Source organism: Hermetia illucens, chromosome 1 (genome assembly GCF_905115235.1).
Source record: "Hermetia illucens chromosome 1, iHerIll2.2.curated.20191125, whole genome shotgun sequence".
NCBI lineage: Eukaryota > Metazoa > Arthropoda > Insecta > Diptera > Stratiomyidae > Hermetia > Hermetia illucens.
Window position 1 is genome coordinate 174,500,072 of NC_051849.1, and position 18,731 is coordinate 174,518,802.

Consider the following 18,731-nt stretch of genomic DNA (forward strand, 5'->3'; position numbering starts at 1 on the left):
TCTTAGCGAGGTTCACGACTGATGTTATAGGACCTGTGTCTTTGGCATTGAGTGCAACAGCTTGAAGGATCCAAACGCCCAGTTCAGAAATATGGGACGAAAATTCTTTTCTGAACCTCAAATTGGTAATTTAATATTCGTCGGGATGACTTCATGCACTTGCTAATTCAACTGAAAAAGTCCAGTACTCCCGGTAATGAATTTTCAGTGGAAGATGTGGCTGTACAGGCGTTTTTGTTCTTCCTGGCTGGATTCGAGACTTCTTCAACGACAATGACATTTGCTCTTTATGAATTGGCGCTTAATACTGAGATTCAAGATAAAGCTCGCAATGAAATTAGTGAGGTTTTGGAAAAACACAACGGAGAGTTTACATATGAAGCTATGATGGATATGAAATATTTGGATTGTATTATAAACGGTAAGAATTTATCTATTATATGCATTTAGTGGTTCACAGCTTATTTCGACCGATCGTAACTTCGGAACTAAATAAAATTTCAAGATAATTTAAATGCAGACAGGTTAATAAATATAATTTGAAAAAAACAACAACATATTCCTTCCTAGACTAGCTAGAAGGATGGAAACAATTCTGTTACATAAACTTGCTTCACAGCTTATTGCAATCATTCATTTCGGGGACAGTAATGCTCTCATTTCGTACGTAGAGTAACTATCCTTTTTCAAGGTTTGCATGAAACAAAACCTTACTAATCTTCAAAAGACACTGGCTTGTACGTGCCAATGTTTAGACTTATCACCCATGAAAACCACCTGGCTCTCCTCTACACCGTCCAACCACCTTTAGGTGTTACATAGCGGAGCCGAGCTACTTAGATAGATGCCGATCTCCTATCTTAAAAAAAAATAAAATAAACTTTCCGCATGTAAACTTCTCGAAATTAAAAGACACTTTTACGGAGAAACTAAATACTATTAAAACTGCATTTGCTACCATCTGGAGTATAATGACGATAACAAACTAATGTGTTCGGACTGAGCGACAAGTCGTATCTAATCTTCAATTTATTGCATTAATTGTGTTGATTAAACAATTGGAATGTTCACACATTCTTTGCGAACACTCCTGAGGAAGTTTCATGTGACAAGTGTTTAGTTGTCATTTTTAAGGCTTTGTGTAAAACAAAACCTTATTAAAATCGATTCACTGTCTGTCTGACACACGCACTTTTCTCCAAAGCAGCTAAACAGATCCGGACGAAATTTGGTGGACATATGGAAACTGTGAAATCCCACGCATACAGTGAGTGACATAAATTTGGATGGCATTTAAAGGGGGCAAATAAGGTGGCGACCTCATCATTAATGCGAATAGATGACACTCGAATGAAATATTAAAATTCCATTCATGAAGAATCTACTTCTCATCAGCCCTTTTAAGGTTTTGTATGGGGGTATTGTGGCCACATCTAAATATGTCTGTAACCCCTTGTGTACTCCTGAGAGAACAAACTCTAAACGATTTTCAGTAGGAGTTCGGGACATGTAATTTGCGGGGCTGCCTGACCTCTAAATCTCCCCATCACAACCCTGTAGGCGCTTCTCCATGAGTCTATAGCCGCGAATTGTTTAAAGCTGTCCTTCTTGTTCTCTATATAGCCAGCTTCAGGTTTCTTCGGGCCTCCTTGCAAGCTCGCTGTTTCACCTTCTGGTCAATCTTACCCATTGCTCTTTGAGCCGCTCGTCTGGTCCGATGGCACACCAACACTATTCCACCAACAGTTGGGCCTTCTACGGGGGAAAGTATAACGTCTCGGCATTGATGAGTCGCATGACTTCGCAATACATCCCGTGATATGGAGGGCTCTTTCCGATAGTGCACCTAGTATAGGGTCCCGGTCGAACCATACATCTATGAATGTTTGCTCGTCAATTGCTTTCGTAGATCAACCAGATGTTCTATGATGATGACTATTGCCTGGTGATCACTATAGGTGTACTTTCCGGAACATATTGCGAGCTAGTGACGGACTAACAAAAGTCAAATCCACAATCGAAACGGACCCCTCTTTCTGATAAGTATTAACCTGATTATCGTTGGCCAATATGATATCTAACTGTTCGAAAACTTCTGGAAGACAACGCCCTCCTGCATTCGTCAGTAAACTTCCACATTCTGTGGCCCATGCATTGAAATCACCAGCGACGACTTTTGGTTTCCGTCCTTTTGCATCCACAACCAATCTGTCCAGCATGTCCTCGAATTCGGCCAACGTCAGACTTGGAGGAGCATAGCACATGTAGGCATTCCTGTATAGCGTGGTCCCAGTATGCCCACAAGGCCGTCCCGTCTGTTAGATCGGCTACCCGTTATTGTTAGGGTTTCTGTAAGGTTCCCTTATTATAGCCACTTGCACCTCTCAATCATGGATGGTCTACGAGAGCAGATCTTGTGCGACCCTACAGTGATTGATTTCGATTAACCTCATTTTTTCGCTGCACTTAGCGCCTTATGGACTCGGAACACTTGCCGCTTCCAGCAATATGCCCTCCTTTCCATCAGAAAATATGCATTTAGGATCCTTGTTACAATCCTGAGCAATTTGACCTACTTCACCACAACCTCTGCAACGGCTGGCTATACCGATCAACCTCATTTGTGCACACTCTCGCTAGATGTCCGTACGAGAGACACTTGAAGCATCTCTTCAATAAGCTTTGTTCTCTAAGGCGACAAACTGCCAATCCAATACAGACCTTCCAGACATTCAGCAGCTTACGCGCTGCTTCTACTGGCAGCCGGACGGTTGCCGTCCATGTATCTCCATACGTTGTGCAGCTTGAACTGCTCCGCTAAGGCAGTGCAGATTTTCGCCTTAAAAGTAACCTCATCTAAGTCTTTGCACTGTATAGTGATCTCATGCTTTTGAGCACGCACGGCAACACTTTCCCCAAGTAAATTTTTAACTTCGTTGCGGAAACCTATGGCTTTTGGTTCCTTCGGATCCTGCTTACATTCTTTGACATTGAGGTCAGCTTTTACTCTTCATAGTATGTCTGCTGAGGATATACTACCCGTACTTGAAATAATGATTGTCTCAAGACGGATCCTCGTTCTCTCCTTCTTCTCGTTAGGCTTCTTTGGTCCAACCTTAGTTCAACCGCCGTGCTCCTGTTGAAACATCGGTTCCCTTGGTGTTTTAGGAAATTGATCACGATTGTTACTTACTACTCCAAGCGTGGTATCAGGGTACCCTGGCGCGACACATTCTTTAACAGTCCGTTCACGTGACAGACCAGGTACTGGATGTGCTGACAAGAAGGCGGAAGCGGCTGAGTACAGATCATAACGACTTCATTATAAGCTATGACCTACAGATGAGTGGGTCACCCTAGAAACACGGGCATCTGATCAAGAGGCTGCATCACAGCGATGATCTGTTTAAAGGCGCAGTGATGCGGTAGTTCTCAACCGCGGAGATATATCGATGCTAAGTAGAACATAGTGTAAATCTAGAGTAGAATCCACTAGGCTAAACTATTGCTGGCCAGGGCTCTTTGGACTAAAGCACAGGTTGCAAAGATGACAGCGTTTTGCATCTCTATGTATAGTCCGTCCCTTAGGTCGAGCTTCCGCGAAAAGGCCGTAGTCGTCAATTTTTTCTTGTTAGTTTTCAACAATGTTCCCATCCAACGGTACGGCTACATCGATTTTGAAGCACGCTCGTTCTTTTTTGAGTAGAAGTGCTAGATTGGGCCTATTGTGATCAGCACTGCGGCCGCTGGCAATAGCGTAATTCCACAGTAGTTTAGTTTCCAATATTTTCTGTGGAGCACGGAGTGGACTGTCGTAGTGAAAAATCGCGGTTCAAATCTCTCTGGTGGCAGAGGACTGAAAGTCGGATACCAGCCGACTCAGCTGGGAATGAGCACCTGAATCAAATTAGATATTAATCTCGGGCGACCGCAATGCTGGCCACATTGCCTCCTACATTGTACTGTAGTGTACCGTGCTCTAACACATTTCAAGACCTTCATCCAGTTGGATTGCCGCGCTAACGATTATATCATAATTATTATTTTACTTTTAATAAGAATCGTATTCTTTAAGTGTCTTCCGTGAATGAGTTTTGCTTGCTTTCCATGTGTCAATCTTCTGTTGGACTGAAATGACATTCGACATGGAATCCCATTCTCTTCTTCTCAAGTTCAAAAGAGACAATTTATTATTGCCATGACGGTAGAGTGATGCAATTGACTAGAGAATTATTTTTCAAAGGAAAACTCACAAAGAGACTGCAGTTGGTTGTAATGCGAAGTTTTTAAATGGAGTACCCGCTGATGAAGTGGAATAGTGATCCTCAATTTTTCAGCACCTCTATTGTCCATGTTGTTATTTGCACCCTCACCCGTCAATTGACAGATGTGTTACTCCACTCTATCACACCGAATGTATATAGACGGACGGGAATGGCAGGTTCTGATTGCCATGATTTTATTAGTCTTGAACAGTGCCATTTTGAGCATAATATCCAGACGCCATTCATATTCCCTCAGCAACTTCGAGTTTATAATCAGTTTGGATGCTACTTTAGTTGTATCCTTCATTATCGGTGTGTTTTTCACAGACAATTATTTTCATGCGCCATTTCTCCAAACCCAACGACATACCAATAATCCTACTGAACTAGATCGTGATGTCCAGCAAGGAGCCAGGCTGCTTTTCGTTTTTGGCACACAATTTTATGTAGTCAGTATATGTTAAATGACTCAATGTACATTTCGAGAATATGTCATATGGGAAGATGCGGCTTAGTGCCGGAAAGCGGGTTATGAATGTATTATTGAGTCAATGTCTGCACCTCGTTGGATTCCGTTCAAAATTTGTGAGATAGTTATAGGCGTGGCCCATACATTCGCTTAGTTGATTTATTCAAATTTGCGAGGCCTAGGCCTAAATAAATAAATAAATTCCTTATGGTTTGCCTCAAAACTACCAAACCGTGCGAGGCAAGGAGGATAAACGACACTCAACCATGTTGGGTACTGTCTTCGTTAGTATTAATCGCACTTAACGTATTCTCCATTTTTTACCAAGAGTGCTGAGGAAGCAATCAACCTCGAAACAGAACCCCAATGTTGCAATGCCCTATGCCATCCAGGCCTACTAGGGTGTTCATGTCCCACTTCTTAAGAGACAACAAAAATGCTACCCCAGTGGCCCCGAGACCCTCCACAAAAATTTTCGTCTGCCGGCAGAAGTTCAAATTTCTCCATTTGGCTGCGCGAATCCTTGCCATTTCCCCCTTTAGAGAAGGCTTGACAGTATATGGCCGGATGCCAAAAGGTTCTGGCCCCACGTTATGGATTCAGAGCCTTGGCGAATCAGTCTGTCAAGTTCCTCATTGCACGCAATGTTTGAGTGCCCTGGCACCCACATCAGGAATGTTTCGTTTAATCGGCCGAATTTCACCAGCACGTGATGACATCTCCACACCGACTGGCTTGATATGGCTTGTTTGATGCTAATAATGCCGCCCAACTGTCAGAACAGAGTCGAACGATGCGATCCCTCCATTTTTGGCGCAAATATTCTTCTACTGCTAATAACAGGGCATACATCTTCGCCTGGAATACAGTCCTCATTTTTCTGAGAGAGAGAGCCAGTTTCATAATCGGGTTTCTTGACAACACCCCTGCGTACGATCGGTTTTCCACCACTAACCCGTGGGTGAAGATTAAGTCTGTAATCCCAAAAGATCCGTGGTCATTTATAAACTATTCTTCTCTTTTGGTGATCACAACGGAGTATGTCTTTTCGAAGGCCAATCTGGAAATCATATGATTGACGGGCATCAGAGCCACCTGATGTTCGCCAAGAAATTTTCAGATGGACGCATGACCGTATGATTGACCGTCTTTCCACGCGCCACAAGTTTCAAGCCGATATGCATCGTTAGCTGCTTTCCGTTGTACCTTCAAATGCATTGGGGGTACATTGAGAGTTGATTCGAGTAGCACGGTCAAATACTCTCTGAAAAAGTTCAGACGATGCATGCATTCGTTAAAATGGGTCTTATTATGCATGTAAGCATCCCCAGAGCAAGCAGGATTTTTGGTATTGTTCCTGGATATGGTGCTTCCACGTTAACTTGGAGTCGAGATGTACTGCTAAATATTTGACTATTTGTACCAACTGGATGAACATAATTGGCCCAGTCTTCCTAGCGTTCACCGTGAATCGATTATTAAGGTACCAACTGCATTCAAGCGGTAACATGCTGTGCCCGCAAATTTGCCGATAATTATTACGGCTTAATCGTCCGTAAATGCTTGTACGAAGACCTTTATGACCTCCAGGAGACATGGCGAGGTCTCCATTGTCAGGAGCCATAACAGAAAAGAGGAGAGGGAGGAAGGGGCCCTGTGGGCAACTCCCAAGGCACTCTGCCTCAATAGACTTTTGTCCGCCCAATAATCTTTCTCCACTCTTGCATGTGGCTTCTCAATTTTTACCGTTAGCTCATGGAGCGCTGGCTACGTGAATTTGCCTTTCCGGTAAGCATGTTGCATACAGTGGACTGGCCACTTAGAGATATGTGTATCCCTTATGAACCGATCTACTAGTCGTTCCAGTCTATTTAAAAGAAAGGAAGTTATACTGATGGATTGGAAGCTTGTTGCTTCTAAGTAGGTGGATTTTCCTGGTTTGAGAATATATATATTACCTTCACATCATGCCAGTTGTTTGAAATATAATTGCCCAATCTGTCCTATGCGGATTCCGAAATGGAGTGGGTGGCGGTGGATCCACGCGCATTACGAAATTAATGCACCTGTGTTCCAAGAGCGTGATATCGTTTGATACTCTCCGACAAGAGTCACAATATCAGGCGATGCCGCCGTGATGTCGATGACCTGTTGCCTGACCACGTTGCAGGAAGTGGGTTCATTACCCGAATTGAGGACCTGCGATTCGGTTCCCACCAGATACTCTAGTAGTCTCAATCCTCTCGCGTTGAAGTTGGAACTTTTCCAGCATATATGGTGGGCGTTAACGTCGCACCATTGTATTATTTCCATGCCTGTATTTCTGGCATGTTGCAAATCTCCATATCTCCCTATTGGTCTATTATGGTCAATTTGATCGTTGTGGTATCGCTAGCACATAGGTCGTTTACCAAGATAAGTTGGAGGTCTTTTGAAACCACTATGCAGGAGCGGGGTCTATAACTTCCATTGACATGCAACAAATCAGCATGTTGGATGTCTATACCCCTAATTTTCCCACCAACAACCTATGGTTCGTATATAAGGTATATACATGTCTTGCAGTCATTGATCCGACGACTGATAAGGGCACGCATCCTCATCTATGGTTCAGATGAAGATGCCGGGAGCTGCACGTCCCCTTTGATGGTTTTAGGAGCCGACACTTTTAATGTGACCGTTCCAAGCCCGTAGCAAAGCCAATAGCTCCCTTGTTCCCGAACCCTCTTAATATCCGCTTCAGGAAAGCCGATAGTGTGGAGAGTTCTCCGGCCTGCCGGCTATTTCCCTTGCTCTGCTATCCACTAGAATCCCAGTAGAGGTACTGGGATTATTTTGAACTGCTGTTCCACGGCCTTAGCACCCTTACGCTCCTTTTCTAGAAGCCAGGAAAAGCACTTTCTAAACGATGATAGCTCGGAAACCCCCTTCAGGATCAGTCGCGCATCCTCCCACACATCGTTGAAGGAGGTATTGCCCTAACATTGTGCGTTATACACCTTCCAACTCAAAGCGTAGTATAATCCCTTGCAAGGATGCAGTTTCCTCCTAAGCTAGGCGCACTGCTTTGTATCCTAACTGGCAGGATTGCTGTCGTCATACAAGATCCATCCATCGGCTTCGATAGCCTTGGTTGCAAATAAAGATTTAGCCGTTGCCAGATCGTCAGAAAGCCTCTGTCGGTTTGGTTTGCCCTCAGCGGCAGATATCCCAGACAATGGTTCCCCCTTCACTCAGGTTTGGATCGTCATGATCAAAGCGCTGTTGATTTCTTCTGTTTTCTTTTCTTTTGTGTTTTAGATTTTTAGTTACCTCATACTTGACTGCCATGGTCTTTGTTTTACAGGGGGAAAATGAGTTGATCTCGACAGAGTTCCTTTTTGTCGAGGTAAGGTTAGTTGAAACTGGAGCTCGCTTGGAACCCTGCTTCGTCGTTCAAGGGATGATAGTCACACCTTGGTTTGGGGTTTTTGTCACCGCTTAGTTTCAGGTGTCACCTCTGGTTTCCCGGTGGATCCTCCCTACTCAGCTCCCCCCCCCCCACGACAAGGTAGGTAATCGTCGAGGGAGTGACTTTCTCCAAAGGTAGGGAACGTATTTGGCGAGGAGCTGCTGAAATATAGTGTAACGTCGCTGCAAATGATCCGATCGGCGCCACTATTGCTCCACCCCGGATTACAAATTTTTGGTGGAGGTGTTTCCCTCCAGAAAAGAAGGAAGATAGCTTAAAAAAACAAACACAAATGGAAATGTCCTACTAATCTGCGGCTACTTATTTCCTGGTGGGTCATGTCACCATCCGGAACCCATAACACGCGCCTGGTCTCATCCAGGTGAGGCGGCAGCTAATAAGTTGCTTCTGCTCTGGGTTAAGATAATGTAGAATGGCATATACAATATCCATATACAATCATTGTATAGGATAATCACTCTTGCAGGAAAATATTTACAGGAAGTCAACACGACTTTTTCAAAGGAATTAACTTTGTGTTGCATTCCCTACAAACCGCTTAAATCTAAAAATATTTTCTTTTCTTTTTTTTCAGAAACTCTCAGAAAACATCCACCAGTTACTGTGTTAATGCGAGTTGCCGCCGAAGATTATTCTGTTCCGGGAACAGACAAAGTTGTGGAGAAGGGCCAAAGGATTTTCATACCCGCATATAGTATTCATCACGACCCGGATATTTATCATGAGCCAGAAGTTTTTGATCCACGCAGATTTGAAGCAGAGGAAGTTAAAAAGCGGCACCCCATGTCCTTCTTGGGTTTCGGTGATGGACCTAGAAATTGTATTGGTGCGCGATTTGGGCAAATGCAAACGAGAATTGGTCTTGTCACCTTGCTGAAAAGTTACCGTTTTACCAAATGCAGTGACACACCAATCCCAATGAAATATTCCAAACTTTTTATATAAAGAAAAAAATAAGGCGGAATGTTTGCGTTTTTATTTAAGCCAGTGCTCTTCGGGTGCGACGTGTGAAGTTGACGCTGAAATCGTATCTCTCGTGGAAAGATCAAATAAGCGCACTGAATATATTCGTTATCCCTTTACTGGCATATGCTTCGGAATATTGTCATGGATGAAGACCGCTCTGGAAAACGTCTAGCGGCGGCCTTGAGCTACTTTGTTCAAATTCTGAATGCATCACCCAAATTCTGCCTGATTCGGAGACATCACCCTTCACACAGCTCAGTGCAAAAATACTTGTGATCTCCGGGAAGAACAATTTGTTCGACGCGAAGATATTGCAAAAGGTCAAAGACGGCCCCATCCTAGGCAGACTTGTCCGTGAGATTTGAAAGACCCAGAAGGGTAACCTCATGTTGGAGCCGAAAAAACCCAGCTTGGGAAAAACAGATGGCTTTCGAACTCAAGTTAAGAATTCACTTGGGGAGCTATAGTACAATACGGACCCAAAACATGAGGCCTATATACAGTGTAAGGATCTCGATGAAGTGACATTCAAAGGAGGAATTTACACTGCCATGAAGGAACAGTTTAAGTTGGAAAAACTTGCTCAAGCGGCTACCTTGCGATTACCAGTGAATGCAGCGCTATAGTTATTGACGGCCGGGAAAGCTCGATTCGGATGGGTTGTCTACCGTCTGAGAGAGCAAATTTCTATAGACAAGTGCTTCAAGCGCCTCAGGTTTAGCGATTTCTCAAAGGCATGCAGCAGCATTGGTCAGTCCGATCGATGCAGAAGATGTGGGGAAAAAGATCATATTTTCAAATAGTGCAATAGCGACCCTAAATGCTTAGCTTGCGAAAGAGAGGAGGGACAGGATAACCTCCATATTGCTAAGTGCCAAATGCCCGGAATTTAGGAAGGCGTCGCGCTAGAGACTTTAATGAGGAAATTAGGTTTATTAAAATAAAAATCAATCATTGCAGGGTCGTTCAACATTTACTCGACGAGACCACCTACGAATCCGAGGTGGAAATTGCCATCATTAGCGAACCCTATGGAAACCGTCATGGTGGCATATGGGTTACAGATTCGACTGATGGAGCGGCGATATGGGCATGCGGGGAGTCAGACATACAGCGTACAGTTGTGACGCCTCACCAAGTCTGACGCTGTCCGAATTCGGGGAAATACTTGTCAGTCTTGTTCTCAACGCAAGGGATCGTAGTGCTTGGCCAATTGAGGTGGCAGAGTAACAAATGTAAAGAGGCGCAGTCTATTAGAGGCAGTTAGATATAATTCTCACCAACGGAGGTTATGTAAACACTTTTCAGAAAAGAGGGTCAGGCTCTTTTGTAGAGATGATCTTTGCCAGCCCTGCACTGGCACGTGGTATGTTCTGGTTAGCTAGCGAACGGGACACCCACAGCGATCACCAGGGAATCTTCTTTGAGGTATGTGTGGAACGACAGGAAAAATAACCATCATGCCCGAGACCGAGAAAGATATTAGGCTGGTCTGCAAAAGTTTTGGATTAGCAGACTTTCATAGAGGTGTGGCTAGACCAGCCTACTAAGGTAGGGGCTTCTACAGAATAAGCTGCCCATTTGGCCGAATGCATCGCCAAAGCATGTGACGCGTCCATGCCTAAGAGATACTCATTCTTCAATAGAAGGCCAAACTACTGTTGGAATACTTATCTAGGCAGCCTTCGGTCAGTCTGTCACTTAGCCAGAAGAGGGGCTCAGAGGATTGCAGGCAAAATCGGCAAAAAGAGCGCACCTATAAGGAAGCCGGCAAAACTGAATGCTTTACGGAGGTCTGTTCGGAAGCGGAACTAAACCCATGGGGGGATTGAATTGTGATGGGACGATTCAGAGGCCGTTCATCAGATCACGTGCCCTACTTTCTAGTTAAAAATCATTCAGGGGTTATTCTCCTGGCAAGAGGAGGGCCCTGACAGTTTCCAGCGACCTTGGAATATGACGGAACTACCGCCATGCACTAGAGTCGAGCTGCTGGATGCCTGCAGTAGAATACGAGATAACGAAGTTCCGGGTCTGGATGGGGTACCGAGGAAGCTAAAGCTTAAGCTTGCCGTGAAGTTCAGACCGAACATGTTTGCAGGGTCGTTCGAAGGGATATTTCCGCCATCATGGAAACAGTAGAAGTTAGTACTACTGTCTAAGGCAGCTAAACCTCCAGTTAGCCGACCACCTACGGACCTGTAAGTCTTTTAGACACTGTGAGGAAAATGCTAGAGCGAGTAATCTACAACAGATTCCTCCCGGTTCTAAAAAGCCAGGGAAGCCTTTCAGAATGACAGTATGGGTTTCGTAAAGCCATTGATGCCAGCAAAATGGTTACTGGTTTAGCCGAGGATGCAATGCACGGAAAGGGTAGTACTAGCAAATATTGCGTGGGGATGACCCTAGAAGTGATAAATGCATTCAGGTCGAACAATTAGAGTCTTATACGGAAATCTCTGGCGAAGGTTTGCATCTCCGTCTATCACGCAGCTATTGTCAACAGCAGTTTACAAGAATGGAGGCTTTGGTATGACACCGATGACGAATCCCCCACGGTGGTGGGTAACGCCGACACTAGCGCTGGTTCTAGTCGCAAAGGGTCTCGATGATGCTGAGTTATACTCATGCGAAGCGGTAAGCGCTGTTAAGAATTGCCAAGAGAGTTCTTGTCTAAAACTGACGGAGGAAAAAATAGAAGCGATCTTGATCACTAAGCGCCGTAAAGAAATTATGCTCGTATTCAAATTGCCATCAAATGCTTTCGCGTGATGATAGACGCGGATCTCAATTATAAGCAGCATGTGCAATATGCTAATGATAAAGCATGCAATGCATCCTGGCAAGGATAATGCGAACGTTGGAGAGCCACAGTATGCTTTCAGGTTGCTTCTAGCTAGGGTAGTGAGTTGGATCCTGCACTATGCAGCTCCAGTTTGGGGAAAGGCGTTTCAGGTCACTTATAATGCTAACAAATGGAGTGCAGTCTACAGAAGAACTGCTCTAAGGGTGTGCTCTTCCTTCAGGACTGCCTCAGATGATGCACCATTCTTCATGTCTGAAATGATGCCCATTGGCATCTTGGCAGATAAGCTGAACATATATAATGTGAAGTCTATCTCTCTTTTATTCCAGACGAAAAACGCCGAAAGCGAGTGACCTCTAAATAGAGCATGAAGAACGCTCGGGAAAGGGTCGGTGGACACACAAGCTCACCCCTGCCATGAAGCGCTGATTGAGGAGACGGTACGGTGAAATTAATTATAATCTTACCCCTTTTCTCACGGGGAAAGGAGGATATCGCCAGCACCTGTAGAGGTTTAAACTGGGTACCTTCTCCAATTGTTTAAACTGCGGTTGAGTTCCAGAGGACCCGGAGTACGTATTCTTCTACTGTCCAAGATTTGTGGAAAAAAGGAAGAGGCTCTGGGAGAGGTGCTGGTACCAGAAAATCTGGTGCGAAGAACGTTAGCATGTGAGGTGTCCCATCTATCGAGAGCAAAGTGCGTAAAGCAGAGGAGAGCGGTTACGTACGCTTCGTAGAAATGAAACGCTGGCTTGCCTAGGGCAGTATCTTTTGAAGATTTCCACACTCCTCAAAAAAAAAAAACAGACAGACGTCAACCATCAATAGTGGTCGGTGGGTTTTCGTATCGATTCGCGGATTAACAGATGTCATAAATATAATAAAAGAAAACAACGGGGAAGAAATTATAAACAACCATGCGAATTGGTGATTTAGTGCCAGTGACCAGTGGCGGTGTAAATCGGTTAAGTGACTTCGCACAAATTAGCCACATATTTAATAACAATTCACTTCCTTTGTTCGCGGTAATTTGCTTTGTCAATTTGTCAAGAGTACAATGGAAATCCTAAATGCCTGCTATGCAGAGAAACACAGAAAAGTAGCATCAGCCATATCACAGGTAGTTACAAATGTCTGACGTTTAAGAAGGCGGTTTCAGCTTCTCGTGAATGAAGTTCCTTCAGCTGAATTGAAACCATTGCCAGGCAGGACCCGCTGTCCCAAGAAAACAAAATTGACGTGACCATCATATCTGAATATTACAAAGACCTCCATGGTGGTGTTTTTATATCTGATAGAAGCGGCAAAGCAGCAATCTGAACCTACGAAAACCGAGCAATCGAGAACACGAGCAATAATCCAGAAGATCCGTCACACCAGCTAATTTAGGCAGGATTCACATATTCAGTGGCTTCGTATTAATGGTGGAAAGATAGGGTTATATATAAGATAGCTGGGGATTTTAACGCTTGGGCCGAAGATTGGGGTAGCCGTAAAATAAATTTTGGGGGCCGCAATTACTCGAAATATTTTCGTTTATTGATATTTGTTTATTTAATTTTATTGTTTTACAAAGAGAACCTTAAAAATGTTCTCGCTTTTGAATTAAATTAGAAAGAAATTGGCGAAAAGAGGTAACGGTAAATTTCTTGAGTACAATTTTGCCCTTGGGGGTCACATTAGATGGCAAACAAGAAACCGGAACATCAAATTCAACATAATCATAAGAATATTGGTCTATAAGCAATTAACGATGAGAAACCAGAGTGTGCTATCCTAGTGAAATCCAGTGTACAGTATGAACTACCTGCAAACTGAGGGGTTCTGTACTCAAAAATCTTAGCCAAGAAATACTTAAAGCCTTTTATACTTAAAGCGTCGAACTTTCCATTTTCGATTAATTCAAGCCTTGGAATTACTTTCCGCCGAAAAAACAATTTACTAATCAATAAGCCAATGGCAGGGAGGAATTCCTTCACACTAAAAAGTCAAACTTTCAGGTGCTTATTTATGTTAATATAATTAATTTGCATGTAAACGAAAAAAAGGCTTCATGAAATCTACATAACTCGTTGCACGAAAAATTCTACCCGGAAATTTTTGGATTTCAATTTTCAATTTTCGTAAAAAGAACTGACTTTTACACCGCTGAATCTTTGTATACATTTCCAGCAAGAACCCACAAAGGCTAGGTGAAAGAGAAAGGGCTGTCAAGAGGCTTAAAGTTGCAAAAGCACGTGAAATTTGCATATCAAAAAGTACCTGACAACTAGCATTTATATCATTCACGTATACAGGGTGTTTCAAAATTACCGGACAAATTGTATACCAGGGAATTCTAAGCAAAAAAATAGTCTCCGAGAATAGATGAAGACTGGCAAATCATTGTCTTGAACAGTAAGAATTTTGGCGAGACGTTTCGAGCGAAACAGTTTCTGTAAGCTAAAATAGGCTCTGCTGGCTGCCAAAACAGTGTGTGATTCAATCCTCGTAGCTGTTATCGGTTGTGATTTTCCATCTTAGATAGGAGAAATTATCAACAGTTTCAAAGTTGTAGTCTCCTATCTTTATTCTCCTCATTTGACCAGTGATGTTCAGCCCAAGATCCTGCACCGTCCGTGGCCAGATCAGTCTGGATGAAGGCAGTTTGTACGTTCTTCGCTCTTTTTGGCTCGGCGGGATGAGCATCGAGGTGTATAAGCCTTCATCTTGTCGGCTTATTAGTAAAAGTTCTGCACCTGACCTGTTGTTTCTCCCAGGCTTCATTTTTCTGTGTGTGAATTTGCGTCTCTGCTCGTCGAAGTAATTATGTTAGAGTGAAATTTGACTTTAAATGATATAAAACAAAAATAAAATGCTGAGATCAGGGAAAGAGATAAATAGAGTATAGTTGGAGTTATTCTACTATGCTAAATCCTACCTGATCTCTCTTGGTGACGGGCCCCGCGACAGGTCGACCAAGAAAATGCATAGAATGTCGTTACAAACATGATGATCGGATTGAGTCACAAGCCTCGGAGAAATGTTAGGGCGTCCACCTCAGTCGACGCGGCAGGACGGGCCCCGGTCCTGTCGAGAAATGGGCAAGGGTTCTTGACGCATGGACGGCGTCAGGACGTAAGCAAGTTAGTCCGCACACAACGAACAAAACAAATACGTGTCTGCACGCTAAATATTGGTACCCTAACTGGAAAGATGGAGGAACTCGCAAGAGCCCTTCGGAAAAGGTGCATTGACATCTGCGCTCTGCAAGAAACCCGATGGTCTGGTTCCAAAAGCTGCGACATTGAACGCGAACGCGGTAAAAATGGCTACAAACTTCTCTATTTTGGTAACCCACACACTCAATATGGTGTTGGCATTGCCATCTCAGAGGGTTTCCGTGATGCCATTAAAGAAGTCGAACGATTTGATGATCGGCTGATGAAGCTCACCATTATATCAGCTGATCGCACTATGCACTTCTTCACCGCGTATGCACCACAAACAGGTCGACCTGATGCCGAGAAAGATGCCTTCTGGCAACTTCTCGATGAAAAGACTTGTCACGTGCCTGCTGACGATTACATAATCATTGCCGGCGACCTTAATGGTCATGTGGGTGAAAAGGCAGACGGTAACAGGTGCCATGGGGGAAAGGGGTTCGGAGCGCGCAATGAAGGTGGCGAACGTATAATCGATTTTGCGGACACCCATGACCTTGTACTTATGAATACATGGTTCATCAAACGATTGTCTCACCTTCCCACATTTTATAGTGGGAACAATAAAACGGAAATCGACTATATTCTCATAAGACGCCAACATTTTACCACTGTCACTGATTGCAAAGTCGTTCCTTATGAGACCATCGCACCCCAACATCGGCCGTTGATTGCCGTCCTGCGAATTAAGCCACCGATAAAACAGCGTGAGGAACGCACTGGCCCGCCCCGCATTAAATGATGGTGGTTTGGTGAGGAGAAAGAAGAAACGGTGTCACTCATACGATTGCCAACCATTACGAATGTGGAAGAATTGTGGAACCAAATGAAAGACACGATCCACAAAGCGGCCTCTGCAACCCTCGGGGTCACCAAGCCGGGTAAGCGGTACATCAACCGAGATACTTGGCTTTGGAATGATGATGTTGAAATGAAGGTCCGTGAAAAGAAACGCCTCTACCACAAATTTCTCGACGATAAAAGGCCTGCTAATTGCCAAATTTATAAGAATGCCAACCGGGAAGCAAAGAAAGCGGTCGCTGTCACCCGAGCGAACCATTTTAAAAATCTTTACGATAAACTGGACACTCGGGATGGCGAGAGAGATCTGTATCGACTTGCTAAAAGCCGTGATGAACGCACACAGGATATCGAACACTTCTGTTGTGTTAATGACAAGAACGGTACTTTGCTTACCAACCGCCGAACCGCAACGGATAGATGGCGAGAATACCTCGAGCAGATTTCAACTGAAGAATTTGCTCATCCTCCACTTCCACAATCATTGCCGACATTTGGACCAGTTTCACCAGACAGCGCAACTGAAGTCGAGGAGGCAATAAAACAAATGAAATCGGGGAAAGCAACAGGACCTGACGACATCGCATCTGAGCTCTGGAAAGCGAAGAGCTGGGACCCAACACCGTGGCTCAGTGAATTCTTTAACCGGGTTATTCAGGAAGGAAGAACACCATCTGACTGGCAAGAAAGTACCACTGTTCCAATATGGAAAAAGAAAGGTAGCCCAGCAGAATGTTCAAATTACCGTCCGATCCGGTTACTTTCCCATGAAGATCTTTGAACGCATTCTTGACAACCGTATTCGCGAAATCGATGAAATAACCGTGAATCAAGCCGGATTTGTCAAGAACTGCGGAACTACTGACGCAATACACGCTGCGCGGTTACTCATGGAGAAACACCGTGAGAAGCATCGCCCTCTTTACATTGCCTTTCTGGATCTAGAGAGAGCGTTTGACCGTGTACCACACGAACTCATCTGGTATGCTTTACGACAACACTTCGTGCCAGAAGAACTCATGCGCTGGATTCAATTGCTCTACCACGATTCGAAAAGTAAAATTCGAAGTATGGCGGGTGTATCAAAACCGCTTCGTGTCTCTGTTAGAGTTCATCAAGGAAGTGCCCTCTCACCACTCCTCTTTGTCCTTGTTATGGACACCGTCACACGGGATATCCAACGTCCACCGCCCTACACACTGCTTTATGCAGATGATGTTTTCCTAGCATCTGGTAGCAAAAATGATCTCGAGCAACTTGTTCAAAAATGGAATGATCGCCTCATGCAACACGGTCTCAGACTGAATTTAAACAAAACTGAATTTTTGACGACTGATCCCCATGAAACAGGCACAATCACTGTCAGCGGCAATGATCTGCCCAGAACTGAGCGATTTAAATACCTCGGGTCAACGCTATCAGCCAATGGAGAGCTGCATTATGAAATTGCTTCACGCATTAACGCAACCTGGATGAAGTGGCGTTCCACAACTGGTGTCCTTTGTGATCGACGTATCAACGAACGTCTCAAATCTAAAATTTACCGCAATGTCGTCCGTCCAGTCGGTCTCTATGGTTCGGAGTGTTGGCCAACCATAAAAGACAATGAACGGCGTCTTGCGGTAATGGAGACGAAGATGCTACGTTGGACTAGTGGCGTCACACGTTTAGATCACATCCGAAATGAGGATATCCGCGATCGTTATGCGGTTGCACCGATCGTGGAAAAGTTACGAGAGAGGCGTCTTCGATGGTATGGTCACGCAATTCGTGCAAACGAGAATTCACTTGCAAAGATTGGTCTGAACATCGAAGTCGATGGTAAACGACCAAAAGGCAGACCTAAGCAACGGTGGCTTGATACGCTGGATGGGGATTTGAAAGCCTCGAGATTGCACCCAGATCAGGCATTCGATAGAGCCAAATGGCGAAGCGATCACGACGAGCCGACCCCGCTTGTGAACGGGACAAAGGCTGAAGAAAAAGAAGAAGATACAAAACCTGTGACACCTGAAGCGTCCAGCTTGACTTGTTTATTTGTATAACGAATTTTTCTTATGTTAGGAAATAAAAAGATTACATGAGATTCATAAATCATTCATATACTTCTAGAAAACAAGTTCTTTTCTATAAATCATAGGAAACCTGAACCATAGGATATATGTATGTATGTATAATGTACATACTGTTTTCAGCGATAACGCTTTCATCATGAAGAAAGTAGGCACTTACCAGCCTAGGATTTGCCCATAGAAAAGTAATCTATTCCGTAATGAATAAAGTAGTTAATAGCGCTACACCTTCCCTGTCAGTTCTTACAGAATCCATCTGGTAAATGCTATTCTTCCTACTGAGATGTTTTGCCGCACAACGTGCACTTACACTCCGAAATATCGGTATGTACATTACTGAAATGTCTACCTAATGCCGAGCCACACTGATCACAAACATATGTCCGTTTTTAAGGTTTTGTGTAAAGCAAAATCTTTATTAAATCGGTTTACAGTCTATCTGTCCATCTGTCGGTCTGCCTTTCTGTCTGTCCGTGACACGCATTTTTCTCGGAGACGGTGATAGCAATTGACACCAAATTTGGTGGGAAGGTGGGAACTGGAAACGCTCGCGCATTCAATGAGTTACATCCTTTTACATCGAATTGCAAAAAGAGGGTGCAAACTTTTTTTCCACCAAATGTAGTCATGTGGGCTATCAAATGAAAGGTCCCGGTTAGTACTTTCAAAGCCGGTCT

The 18,731-nt window shown here is 44.0% G+C and overlaps 1 protein-coding gene across 1 annotated transcript in view; it reads left to right on the plus strand.

The window, feature by feature from the left end:
* Positions 1–18,731, plus strand: part of LOC119646773 — a 55,307-nt gene that overhangs the window by 30,941 nt on the left and 5,635 nt on the right. Inside the window, exons 5-6 of the mRNA XM_038047359.1 lie at positions 209–421; positions 8,781–9,026. Of these exons, the coding sequence (XP_037903287.1) occupies positions 209–421; positions 8,781–9,026 (459 nt within the window). The remainder of the gene's footprint in view (positions 1–208; positions 422–8,780; positions 9,027–18,731) is intronic.